A 14,334-nucleotide genomic window follows, 5' to 3' on the forward strand; every position below is an offset into this window, starting at 1 on the left:
CATTTGGTTGGTTGCTTTATATTGTTTAGAAGAATATTTCTTCATCTCATACTTCACTTTAGTTTTGCATGTACTTTGCCTATAGCTGTGAAACTAGCTTTTACTAGAATTTCTTCTGACTAGTTTAAACAAACATTTTAAGACATAAGGCTGGATGAGTTTTTAATTGAATCAGGTGTAGTATAGCATCCTGAAATCTCGAGGTCAGTGAATTTCTATTTCTGAACCTAGATGTATTTACATACTCTTAAGCAGTGACTCATAATGTCATTAGATATTAAGCTTTGGGTTGTACTTTGACCAGCAGCAAGCAAGCTATTTTGCAGAGACACAGGATGAAGTGAAAATACACCTTTCAGTGAAAATATTATATGTTAAGACAAAAAATGTGTGTTAAAGAGAATTAAACATAAAAGCGTACTTCTCACAGCAGAGAATGTTAAGCAAAAAGAAAGGTTTGGCATAAACTGGCTGTATTGTGCAGAGATCCAAAGCTGCTTTCTTTTTACAGTCATGTATCCTGCCTATGCAAAGTGGGTGCAGTCACACAGGGATCTTCCTATCAAGCTTAATCAGTGGTGCAATGTTGTGGTATGTCTGTACATGATTTCTGAGTAACTGTTCTATCATCTGTGTGGACATGGCATGATGGTGCTGATCACAGCACGTATTTCATGGCAAAAGTATGAATGTGGTTCATGTGATTTGTTTTTCTCACTGTTTTTAATAAAACATACTTTATCAATGTATATTGTTGATTATATTAAGTAGAAATCTGTGAATAGTTGACTTTTTATCTTTATTCAGAATTTTCTAATACTTATCTATAAGCATTCTTTTTAACAATAATTTGACACTTTAATCATGGTGTTCAATTTTTTTTATTTCTCCCCCTCCAGCGTTGGGAGTTCAAACATCCCCAACCTTTCCTTCGCACTCGTGAGTTCCTTTGGCAAGAAGGTCACACAGCATTTGCAACATATGAAGAAGCAGCAGAGGAGGTAAAAAGCAAATGTGCTGGTGCTTTTGCTTTCAGAAAGTTACCTTACGCCATAGCAACACAAATCTTTTTACTAGGACCTCTTAGAAATCTGTCTCCTTTTCTTTGGGAGCCCTCATGAAAAATACTAAGTGTACTAGAACCCATTTTTTTTTCAGATGTAACCCATGTCTGAGACTTTAGTCTCTTCAAACAATATGGGGAGTTTGAAAAGCGTCATATATAAAGAATACTTTCCTTAAAAATTATTTTCCTTAGAAATATAAATAATGTGTTCACATGTTAACTGCTAGAAATTTTAACACTTCCTTTGGCCAAAAGACAGATGTTCCATTGAGTATCATGGCATGTCTTTATTTACTTAGCAGATGCTCAGACTTTTAGGTAGAAACTAGAAGTCAATATAACCATTGGACTGGCATTTCAGCAGTGACTCTTCTTGTTTTCTGTCATGGTTTATAGTTGTTGCTATTTGATTCATAGATAATAACAGCTAAAGTTTAAAGCAATTGAAGAAATCCTATTTTTTAATCACAGTCTTGAGAAAGTGTTAAATTTTCAAGATTTTATACTCTGGCATATAAAAATATTTCATGATTTAGCAAATGCAAAATACTGAGTAATTCTTAAGACAGTGTTTCCATCATAGGTGATGCAGATACTTGATCTATATGCTCAAGTGTATGAAGATCTCCTAGCAATACCTGTTGTGAAAGGAAGAAAGACAGAAAAGGAGAAATTTGCTGGGGGTGATTATACAACCACTGTAGAGGCATTTATATCTGCCAGTGGAAGAGCTATCCAGGTATTTATCTATTAGAAGACTATTTCTTTCAGTAAATACAGTAAGATGAAAGCCTTAAACCCGTGCTTGATAGACTTAACTTTCTATTGAGTAGAATTTTCTGTGTGCAACTATTTCAGGGAGCGACATCACATCATCTAGGGCAGAATTTCTCAAAGATGTTTGAGATTGTATTTGAAGATCCCAAGAAACCAGGAGAAAAACAGTTTGCTTATCAGAATTCCTGGGGCATTACAACTCGAACTATTGGTGTAATGACAATGATTCATGGAGATAACATGGGATTGGTACTCCCACCTCGAGTAGCCTCTGTTCAGGTGTGTAAAAATGTCTTAAAATACCATTTTGCTTCCTTTCCTTTCTGGGAATTCATGAGCATTTCCATATTGGGCACCTGGAAGGCTTAACGTAGGATAGGAGCTGTCTAATTACAGAGCGTGATGTATGAAGTTAATACAAATCATTGGGGTACTTGTGGTGGACAAGCTCCCTTTAATAGTCCATCCATTTAAAATAATTCTATATGTATCATTTGGATGAAAAGGGAAATGTATCCTGTACTTCTGAGAACTTGAAAGAAATTACTGGGATATAGGGTCACAATACTGTTTTTAAGTTTTTTGTAATAACTAGGAGCTTTTCTTTTTTATAATGCGAAGTACATGTCATGTTATATTGCAGGTTGTAATTATTCCCTGTGGTATCACAAATTCCCTTTCTGAAGAGGACAAAGAGGCATTATTGAAGAAATGTAACGAATATCGTAATAGGCTGCTTAGTGTTAATATCCGTGTACGGGCTGATTTAAGAGACAACTATTCACCTGGTTGGAAGTTCAACCACTGGGAACTTAAGGTACATTTATTTACAGGAGGTGTCCTGAAGCTTATATATGGGGGTATGTATGAGACATTTTATGTGTGCCTTGTACTCTGAAGGCAAATATTTTAATTAAATGAGGAATTGCTGCCTGACAATCAGTGATCGCTTTCATTAATAAATGAAGAAAAGACATTTTCTGAGACTTGCTCTGAATGCTAGGATTTGTGTGTCATTAGTGACCTTTTAAACTTCCAAGCCTCCACTTTATATACCTAGAAAATGAAATTAATAGTACAAATTACTTGATGTTTAAAAACTTGTACTAATACTTAAGTGTCTCCAGTGTCACAACAGTGCCTTCTTTGCACACAGCAGAAGAGAGAAGATAAACCTGTATAGCGTCAACAAAGAAAGGAGCAAATTTTTTTGTTTGTTTCAAAATTACCACGTTCCCCTCATATAGTAGAGAGGAACAGTTTTATTCTGTCAAATATAAGAGGCTTTTGTAAAACAAAAATAGTGAGCAGAATGAAACAATGGTAGTTAGAAATTGAATAAGGTATTGAGTGATGTTATGGGATCATGTCTTTGTTCTGAATTTGAAATTACTTCCAGTATGTTACTCATCAATGTAAGATGATGGAAACTCCCTGACTTGTTGAGGGTTCCCATCACGTCCGAGTTCTCTTCCCTTTGTGTAACCTTATATAAAACGAGCTCTAATACCATGAATCCATGTTTGGATACTTTTTAAATAAAATTAGGTTTATCAAGGAGGCACAGCATGGAGCAAACTTGGCGTTTTTTATAAAATCTGTTAACGTGTCCAGCATAATACCTGAACTGCATCTTCAGGCTTATTGCAGGGAAAGTGCACTCATTTTATGGATAAGGAATTTCATAGGGTAAAAAATACAAGTGTACTGGCGTAGGGAGTACAAGAATGAAATGGAAAATATTTTACCTTACGTACTTTTCAGCTTACCAGATTTCTGATGTTACCTCCAAAAAGAGCCAAGTCATTGGTACTTGTTTTATAATGTCTGGTATTAGTTCCATTGCTCGCTCTTAGGAAGTCTTAGGAAGTCTTCCTATGTGACCATTAGACATCCTTCTTTCACTGGAAAGTAGTATTACAATTAGAAATACTAGATACTTTCTGCTGAGTTTTAATTATGGAGACAGCTTTTTTGTATGTCATAAATTAGAATGTTCTGTTTAAATTGCTTGTTAATAACAGCTTTGAATGCTTTTTATCTAGCTTTGTAGAGTAGTGGATATCTCACCCTTCAGATAAATTTTACTATATTATTCATCATATATATCATCATTTAGCATAAATAAGGGAGGGGAGGTATAGGGAACCTGTATTGGAAGCTGAGAACTTGAAAGAGATTCCAGAGCACAAAATGTGTAGAAAGCTTGGGTAAATGTCTTTGATTCTCCTGTTCACCTGTTGAACTCTGTAGAATGCTTTTAGCTTTCTAACTTATTGATTAGATTTCCCATGGGGAAAATAAAAACCAAAACCACCCACCTTACTCTCTTTATTTCCCATGATGGAATGTGTACAGCTTGGGACACACGTTAGCAAGACGTAGAGAAAATAAGTTAGACTCAGTAAACTCTTAACTGACTAGTAAAATGGAAACTCTTTTTGTCTGGTGGTATATGGGAGATGAGAAATTACATGGTTCTTATCACCAAAGTGTATGAAGCATAAAACCTTTACATAAATAAAGCAACTATCTGTAATCGAATATTCTATGCAATTAATGCTGATATTAGGGCTATATTAAACAGAACTTTTGCTTTGCTGTTCATACAGTTGAAAGTGTTCTATGAAAACAGAATTAAAAGGTATCATTGGATGAACTAGAACATTAAAATGACTACAGATATCTTAATCATTCAGACTTTAAAACTCTGGTTTGTACTATCTGGGATAACTGTCTTAGTATAGTTCCAGTTGTGCTTTAACTCTCTTTAGTATTACTTGCATGTTGGCACAGATGCAGTCTCCAAGCTAGTGAAGCAAGGTTGGAGCAAGGTATAATGCACAAGTGAAGAGAGCGTGGATGGGAAAGACAGACGTGCATAAAAGCAGTGGAATATATGCTGATTTTTTTCAAAGAAGCTTAAATGTGTAAAGTGATTCCATATTAAGACTGGGCTTTATGAAAAAAAAAGAGCAAGCAAGAGAAAGTGAACTCTTCTGAGAATGATTTATTCATCATAACTTCTAACTTTTTTTAATAAAGGGTGTTCCAGTCAGGGTTGAAGTGGGACCACGAGACATGAAGAGTCAACAGTTTGTAGCTGTTAGAAGAGATACTGGACAGAAGCTGACCTTTTCTGAACATGAAGCAGAAGATCGACTGAAGCAGATATTGGAGGAGATCCACACTAACCTTTATAACAGGTAAATTGAGAGGCACAGTAAATGGCTGTGCTAATCACAGATGCATTTTACCTGTCAGAAGAATTTCTCACATTATTGGTCCATCTGTGGAGAACGACAGATTAGGCCCATCTTTCTGTTTGTGACCTTTTATTTTTCTGCCTCTGAAACTTGTTCACATACAGTGATAGAAGTTTCCTATTGTGCTCATGAAACAGAATGTTAAAAGTTGTGAACTTATTTTAAATACTTCCATGAATTTATGTGAAGTATTAATAAACAAATGCACCATAAAAAGTTAATAGGATAATAATGCACAGGATTCATTTCTGAAAGGTGCTTTTGGTAGGAAATTTTGAAAGATACAGAGTCGTCCAAGAAACTTAAGTAGTTGAAGTTCTGTGTTCAGAAGTGTATTTCAAGACCCTATATCCTACTGACTTTTATAGGATTTTCTTATGAGCAATCAAATGCTTTTGGAACTGTTATTTGCAGTTATTGCATATGTCAAAATCCCTTGCATGTCTGTCATTGTAAATTGTTGTTCGTAAGTACACTGAGGAAGAACAGGCTGCTTGATCCAGCACCATGGCACATGAGTTTTCCTACTTTTTTCTGTGGTGATCAAAGTTGCTTACAAGCTGAATATTTTTACCTAGTTAAAATGCATTTTGCTATTTAGAACATAATTAAAAAGGAAAAATCTGCATCTGTAGTACTTACCTGTTTCTATCTACAGCTGGTCAGTGTTGAACGGACATACATAACAGTGTGAATTAACGTGGTGAAACGTGTAGCAACCTGAAGAACACCCCACTGGCAATTAATCAAAATTTTATCTCTTTGAGGGCAGAAGTGGTAGAAAGACATAACTTGACTAGGAAGATTTGAATGAATATATAGCTTCTCTTGTAGCTTTTTGTTTTGACTGACTGAAAACTTAATTCATTTGGCCAGTGAGGTTATGTGCATAAATCTGCCCTGACTGAATTTTTTTTTTCCTTTTCTTAGAGCTTCTGAGGACCTAAACAGTCACATGGTGGTGGCCAATACTATGGAGGACTTTCAAAAAGAGCTTGATTCAGGAAAGGTAAGGAAATTTACTTCATTTTATCCTGGTAAGTGCCTTCACACACTTTCTGTCCCTTACAGATGATAATCAGGAGCTAGAAATTTTAAAGCTTATATATAAACACGGTTGTGGTTTTTATGGAACTCTCCCCTCACAAGCAGATGAAGCCTCTTCTGCAGAGCTGCACAAAAATAAATCGGCTTTCCCAAAATTTGTGATACATGTTGCTTCTTTTGCTAAAATACTGTATTTACTAAATACGGTGTTTCAGGCTAGCACCATTCAAAATTTAGTCCTATATGGGAGGTGACAGGGTGTCTTGAAGTGTCTTACAATGCCGCAGTTTGGTAATTTGCATTTACAATGTTACACAGAATCACAGAATTTTTATCGGAAAGTGCTTTTCAGAGAGATTAATGTAAATACTTTATTCAGTTTAAGATAAACCTACTGTCATTATTCTAATGCAAACAGTGAAAAACACTTGTCTTGTCATAGGGGCCAAGTAAGAGTTTAAAGTACATGCTATTTACGTCAAAGAGATTTTACCTTTATGACCTGAGCAGAAGCCATTGGGTTCACTGAGAATTACCGCAAGTCAGAAATCTCCTTGGATTGATAGTAAGAATAACCCATACTGCGGATGATTGAGCTCTACTGATCTAGGGATCTGTGAAAAATTTAAAGTTCTTTGAAGTTTAGATGAGAGATTAAGTCTTCAGTAGAGAATCAAGCTGCTGCTTCTTTTTCAGAGATCTACTGACAGAAGCTCTTAACCCTTAAATTCTGTCACAAACCTCAGCTTGTGAAATTGTTCGTATATTTAGAATAACATGTTCAAGTAGTAGGATCCCCAGGATCAATCATTAAGGCTGTGTATTTTATAAAGAGAGATCAGGGGTTTTTTTGTCTACCAATTAGATCTACTCTGAAAATTTCAAAATTTCTGATGGAAAATGCACAAGTGCCCAGAATTCCTAGTACTTTTGTTAACTTCCAAAATATTTGTAAGCTATTCTTGGTTAGGCTTGACTTTCCATCACACTCTTTTCTTGCATTTCTATTGCGCTTTAATTCAATTTATAACAGGATTTAAAGGAATAATTATGAACTTCAGAGGAGGGACTGATTTAGCATGCTTACAAAGTTGAGGATATAGAGTTTTTAAACATTTTGTCCATTGGTGCTATGATAGTAGTACTGCCTTATTTTCCTCTACAAAACTAAATGCAAGTGTGAAATATTCTCTTTCCAAACAGCTCTGGACTATTCGTACTGATGCAAAGTATCGTTTACTTGGTGCAAGTGTCTGTAAAGCACCTGGCGATTCTGGTGATAGATTTAAAAAACAAAAATCTTTAGTGTTTGCTTAACAAATAGCTGTGTTCTGCAGAGGTATTCAACTATAGTGTACGACTGCTCTCATGTATTACGATTTCAAGATGTGCCATCACATATCTTTCACTTATGAATTAACTGAAACTATGCTTGACTGTCTGCAGGACAAAGAAACGGTTGAGGAAGACGTAAGCTCTTAAAAAAAATCTTAAGAGATGCAGTAAGCTTGTATGTAAAGATAAACTGAAATGAAGAGTCAAGCTCATTCCAAGAGCAGGAATGAAATGGGAAGCTAATTCTGTTTTGTACATGCACAGAAATTATTATCCTTTAAATTTGATGAAATACTACAGAATTCCCTTTCTTCTCCTATTACAGAGGTTCCAAATGATAACCTCTGCTTATGGGGAGGGTAAAATGCCTGTCCAACATTCACTGTTGTGTATAACCAGGTTCTAGAGAGGGCCAAGAGAATGAAACTATTTGTATTATGTTTAGAACTCTAATATAATGTAGGTTATAATGTAGTTGAACTTGGAAATGTGAAAAATATTTTTACATTCCAAGTTGGATACTTGTACCATTTTGGTACTTAGGTTATATAAGTTTATTATAATCAGCATATTTGAAATGAAAAAAAGGACATACATCATTTTATGACTGTTTCACTCTCTACCTATGTATGTTGTATGGACAAAACCTTATAGCATATGTATTCTGTAATTTCTTGCAATTACAGTATGTTAACACTGACTACTGTTTGAGAAGAAAATTTGTAAGCTGAAGTATTCCTGCTTAATTCCTGCTGCTGTTTTCCCCTTACTATAATTGCAGCATAGACTGTTAGCTCTTTAAAAATGCAGACTGCTCCTGTGTCCTTTTAAATTGCATGCAAAATTTAGTTGAAACTCTAAAAATAATTGCACAGGTGTTTAAACAATTTCATTTAACTAGCAAAAGATTAATGCAAGAACAGTATAGTAGAGTGGTAATAGTTCCTTTTTTCAGTTGCAAGAAAGTGAAGTCTAATAAAGGTGTGTTCCAGTTCAAGGCAAATTAAGAATTTTGCACTAGGAATGTAAATTTGGTGAAAGAAAGCCACAGATGAGCAAACCTTATTCACAGGTAGGATAGAATTAAAATGACTGTGAAGGCTGATTTTAGTAGCTGTTGTGGTCTCGGCTCTTAGCATTACATGAGTGTTCAAATGGGTGTAGGGCAGGTCTTTTTAACAGTAATCCTTTTTAGGATTACCTTTAGTTATAGTTTTTAGCAGTAAACAGAATCTTCACTGTGAAAGTCCATGAAAAATGAAAAAACTCAGTAAAATGGAATATAAAACTTGGGGAAAGAGATTTGCTATAATAGCTAAGAGCAGTACTGATAAGACTATGAGATTATCGTTTCAACTTTGCTTTCTCAGTTTTCTTCAGTTAAGCTAAGTGAAGGAAACAGCAGGAAAATACACGCCACTTCCACCTGCCCCCAAGAAAAATGTGTTGTTGACAATTCTGTTTTCTTTAAAATATGTATCTCCTTGTCTTGTTCAGAAAATATGAAAATTCATAGTAATGGAATTAAAATGGAAACTTCATTAGGAAAGCACTGTCTTGCACTGTGTAAGCAAGCATTTGTTCTGCAGTTTGAAAGTCTTAAACTTTTCTTGAAAAGTGACTATTTTGGGAGAAAACAGTATTTATACTTCCCACAGAAGGAAGATATATTGGGTTAAAAAAAAAAAAGTAAAATCAGCACCCTGTCTTGATTTAAATGCTGCTTTGGGTTTGTGTAGGGTTTTACATGCTGCACTATGGAGGGATGATTGTGCTTATCTATTTCTCTGATGAGAAAGAGCTATTGAAATTTAATTGTAGTATCAGAACTTTTCCCACTTTAAGTGTATATGAGATCTTAAGGTTTAGGAATCTTCCAGAGACAAGGATGACTTTTTTTTTAGATATAAAACTTTTGGTTTTTTTTTCTCCCCCCTATCCTGTTCAGATTGTACAAATCCCTTTTTGTGGGGAAATTGAGTGCGAGGATTGGATCAAGAAGACCACTGCCAGGTAAGATAGAACTGAACTGGAGAGTATCTACCAAGATTAAAATCAAAATGTTTTGAATATAAAGCAGGAATGTAAGATACCTCCAGGTATATCACTGATGTAGAGTCCTCACCCTTGATTCTTGCTGTCCTGCATAATTCAATATGTTTACTCCCTCAGTTCTGAAACTTTCAGACTAATTAGTGCGCTTTTGAGATTTTATGTATAACACACTTCATTGCATCATTATTTTTAAATAACAGTATGTATTTATGAGTGTGCTTTTGTTTCAGGGATCAAGATCTTGAGCCTGGTGCCCCCTCCATGGGAGCAAAAAGCCTCTGCATACCTTTTCAGCCTCTCCGTGAACTACAGTGTGGGGCAAGATGTGTCTGCGGCAAAAACCCTGCCAAGTTTTACACCCTATTTGGTCGTAGTTACTAAATTACTAGTGAAAGCACCTTCTCCTTTATCTGTGAATTGAACTTTTTTTAATAAGACTGAAATAGCCCCCAAACTTAATCGGTTTTGTGACTTTTTAAATGATTCAAAAAACAAAGCCATAAACCATAAACCCCCCCCAGTTGTCAGTCTTAGGCTAGCAGTAATTCACAGACTTTTCTGTAAACATCTCTAATAATAAACATGTATTGTGAGCTGTAATATGCTTTGGTTGTTTTTTCTGTGTTGCTCAATGGGGAGGATAGGTATCCTTTGCTCATGTCTTTTTTCTGTTTTGGTGCATATATTTTCTTGTACATTGAGAAGATGCCTGAAAAATTGGAGAGAATGTCATAAACATTCTACAGTACAGTTTAGTGTGCCAACATAAACTTTATAGATAAAACATTTGCTTCTAATTTTGCCTTCAAATTTTTCAATTTTCAGTACAGACTTGCTGCTAACTTGTAGGCATGGTAAACACTACCGTTTTTGAAAACTCAGTCTGGAGCCAGGTGTTTCACAGCATATTTTTCACCTGATCATAAAACAAGTTTGAAAGGCTATCTTAGATTAAATGCCACAGTGTTAGCAAGATGCAGGTGAATGCCATTTCTTGCAGATATTTTGCAAAACCCTGTTTCTCTTGTCTTATAAACTGGCATTTATAGCTGTCTCGCGGTGATACTGCAATGAGTAATGCAAATGCAATCTGAACAGAGGTAGTTTCAGTGCCAAAGATTTTAGGCTGTGGTTATATCTATAGTATGTTTCATAAAAGCCTTTTGCTTTTCCTACACTTACTATGTGTTGCTTTAGCAGAGAACGCTGGATGTTGCAGTTAGGAAATTATTTTAAAAATAAAATTACTTCCACTCTGAGCATAGGATTGACTTCAGGGAAAAAAAAAAAAAAAAGAGATAGCCCTGGCACAAAATAACTTTTGGATGACGGATGCTTAATTTGTTACTTTTTTCGCCTGTATGTTTGAAGACTGTCTACGTAAACCCCTTTTTCTGAGAAGAGTTGAGTGAAAACTTGGCAATTAAAAAGTTGGACCAGTGAGATCCTCCCCAGACTCTTCCTGGGACAATACTACATGGCTGCTTGTTTCCAAAACCCTATTTTTATTTAGCATCAATAGTCTTAAAAGTCTTTAGCATAAGGAGACTTACAGTGCTATTCCCTGATCTTCACACTCCTCTGCTTTTCAAAAGCATGCGAAATGTTTGCTTTTGCCCAGATTCCTTTGGTCAGCCCTCCTAGTCAAAATTTTGAATATTAAATTTGAACCAGTGGCCTGTTTAGTTTAGGATCATGCACCCTGTGATAATACCCCAGTTTTCACAGAAAACTGTGAAAATGATGAAATATTTCAGATCAGCTTGCTCAGAGTGCTTGAGCACTTGGAAATTCTCTGTAATATTCTTTGGATGATGGTTAGTCCTGTAGGGTTTGCTTCAGTTGCATCTTCAAATCATCTATCTTGCATTCATCTGTCTAGATATTTTCTCACTATATAGTAACGGGCAAAGGTTTTGGCGAACTATAGGTCAGAGTATGCATTCATCTTTCCTTCGCAGTTGATGTACCAGAAGAGCAGCCCTAAGGTCTTCCTATCCTGGTATGCTGTCTCTGACACTGACTGGAATGATACTTTGAGAAAAAGCGTAAGTAGTAGTACCAGAGTGATGTTTTCCCAGCCTCAAATGGTGGGTAACTAAGACTAGTCTTCAGAGGTACTGCCTCTGCACCTCACTTGTGCTGGGGGAATGGGAGAGGTGGCAACAAGCAGCTTCGGTGTCCTCAGGTGTAAGAGACAGGAGCATGCCAAGGTTTTTGACAGAGCAAACCTGATTTTAAGAATAGATGAGCACTTTTAGTTCCCATCGAAACACTACAACACCGGTATTTTAAAAATTAACATGTGGAAGCTGTTAATAGCACAGAACAAAGGAAAGGCAAAACTAAATGCAGTCTCTAACAGTGCTGCAACCTTATCAGTTTGAACAAACAGCCAACCTTCAACCAGTTTACTGAATCAAATTCATGAGTAAACATGTTGACAATGTTGTTCTTAGAAATGAGTTGCTCTCAACTACAAAGGGGTTTGTTTGAAGCCAGAGATTTTACAGAAGGCCAGCCCCCTTTTTTTTTTTTTTTCCTTTATTGTTTTTCTTTATTTTCCCCAGCATGTTTCTTCCTGATCATAGTAGGGCTTGAAGTGTCTGGAATGTGGATGACTCACCTGCAGATATCTCTGTGGTGATCTTCCACAGAGAGGCTAATGTCTGCCTGGGAGAGACACATGTTTATGACAAGTATCCTTTTACCAGAAGCACATCTGAGCTTATCTGTAAAGCATTAGAAAAACATCCATACTCTTAATTACACTGGTATGAAAACTTTCAGATTCTTAGTGGATTGTGTCTGTTAGAAAATAAGTATATGATTCAGAATAATACACTATAGTTGATTAAATGATACTAATTTGTGTTTATAATAGAACTGCAAATTGCAGTTTTCCTTAGTTCTTATAGTTGTATACTGATAAATTTGGGTTAAACAGCATAGTAAGGTGGGATGTAGGGGAGCTGCTACATGGTTCTGCTCCTCGTTGACAAAATAGAGAACACTTGAGCATTGTAGCTCTGCTACAGAGGGAATGGTTCATTTAGCTCGAGCTCTTGTTTTGGTAATCAAAACCTTGTGTAAGGCAGGACTTTTGAGAGCTCTGAAGTTTGATCTTGATCTGTTCCCACTGAAAGGAGAATAACTTGAAAAAAATTCTCACTTTTCATGCTCTGTAGTTCAGATAATAAAATAATTAAGTAGTTGAAGAAGGAAGAAAACACCATAGAAACAGCTGGAATAGAAGCAGTAACACAGGTGGGAGATGATGAAGAGCAAGAAGGGCAAGTACCAGTTTCAATGTTGTAGTCAGTTCTACTAATTCACCCTACCAGGGTTAGTGGTTGTTCTTAAAATGGGGGAAGGAGGGGAACCCTCAAGAGTTGCAGCTGCAATGTGTAGGTAGACAAATGACCAAATGTTAAAAATTACATCTGTTGGCAGGCAAGGCTTCTAACAAACTGGACTTTAAACATAAATATTTTGGCTGTTGGAACCCTGTGAGCAAAAAAATAAATGAAAATTGGGGGTGGGTGTTTGAGTTTTTAACCTAAAGTTAATTCACCTTGGGAAGTCTTAAGGCCAGCAGGGACAGTTGGTCAGCTCAGGTTATCAGTATTATTATCTTATCTATGGCTGTACTGATGTAATTTCCTTCCGTTTTATCTTGTAGCTAACTGTGTGTATATATGTACACAGATGTGCATTTCAAACAAAAACTGGATCATAAAATTTTCAAGGAAGGCACCTGGTCTTATCATCCATATTGCCTAGTGTGCTATTAGCAGCTAGTTTTCCTTCACCATGGTTTGTGAGTGCGCATAAACTGTGCGTACACTCAAGAGCTCAGCAGGTACTACAATGAGTGACAAAAAATAGTTACTGCATCAGGTTCTTACTCTGTTCCAGAAATGGCATCAAGTACAAGCTAGGACTTCTGCAGCTCTTATTTCCCCCTTAACTTCTTGTTGTGATTTTCCCAAATCTGACCCTTCCTTGCAAGTGTATGAAGATTACTTTGGGATTTTGAGATAGTCAGGGGTTTTCTAAATGGGCAATAAGCAATGCGCTTTAGGTTTATTGTTAAGGCTCAACTTCCGTGTCTACTGGCTGCATATTTAGAAAATGGCCTCCAACTTTGCTCCATTTCCATGGGCAGTGTTAAAACGTGCTAAAAGTACAAGCAGTTGAAAACTCCAGACTGATAAAATGGAAAATCAATTCAGTTGTCTTTGAGGCTGGCTCTGTGGACAAAACGTTCAACGACCCTCACAAGCAGTTCACATTTACCATGTTCTTAAAAATAATGTCCATCCAGCATGGATTTCAAATGTCTTCTTCCACAGGCACGTAGTAGTATTTTCTCAGTACTAAAGTTACCGGCAACCGAAATGCTGAAACAGACATCAGAGGAGAATTTTATGCAAAAGAAATGCCTCTCTAACTGCTTAAAATTCTGAGCCACCTTCTTGTGCCTTCCTGTCTGGGCCTTACTCAGTGTCTCAGGACAGTGCCATTGGGTAGAGTAGCAAGTGCTGGTGCTTCCAGTAGTTTCCCTTGGTTTATTTTTGGTTTTGTAGAAATAAAAAAAGCCTCCTGAGGGTGGAACCCCTACAGGACTGGAGTCTTCAGGCTGTCTTCACATGACAAATCTTGCTAAACTGCCCTTTAAACTGATTTATTGCTTTACTGCTTCCTATAAAAGTGGCTCCTGCATGTGAGCAATGCTGACAGGTGAAGGGCAGAATCGAGGGCAGTGAATTGCTCCTTGCACAGCTC

The 14,334-nt window shown here is 36.4% G+C and overlaps 1 protein-coding gene across 4 annotated transcripts in view; it reads left to right on the plus strand.

Annotated features, from left to right (window-relative positions):
• EPRS1 (glutamyl-prolyl-tRNA synthetase 1) overlaps positions 1-10,146 on the plus strand; it is a 42,648-nt gene extending 32,502 nt beyond the window's left edge. For all 4 annotated transcript variants that reach the window (XM_074817888.1, XM_074817890.1, XM_074817889.1 and 1 more), the window contains 9 exons: positions 512-591; positions 900-1,001; positions 1,650-1,805; positions 1,925-2,122; positions 2,487-2,660; positions 4,889-5,049; positions 6,040-6,118; positions 9,440-9,504; positions 9,777-10,146. In XM_074817888.1, coding sequence (XP_074673989.1) covers positions 512-591; positions 900-1,001; positions 1,650-1,805; positions 1,925-2,122; positions 2,487-2,660; positions 4,889-5,049; positions 6,040-6,118; positions 9,440-9,504; positions 9,777-9,927 — 1,166 coding nt within the window. In that variant the 3' untranslated portion in view covers positions 9,928-10,146. The remainder of the gene's footprint in view (positions 1-511; positions 592-899; positions 1,002-1,649; positions 1,806-1,924; positions 2,123-2,486; positions 2,661-4,888; positions 5,050-6,039; positions 6,119-9,439; positions 9,505-9,776) is intronic.
• The last annotated feature ends 4,188 nt before the right edge of the window (positions 10,147-14,334 follow it).

The sequence above is a fragment of the Strix aluco genome, chromosome 3 (genome assembly GCF_031877795.1).
Source record: "Strix aluco isolate bStrAlu1 chromosome 3, bStrAlu1.hap1, whole genome shotgun sequence".
NCBI classification, from domain to species: Eukaryota; Metazoa; Chordata; class Aves; order Strigiformes; family Strigidae; genus Strix; species Strix aluco.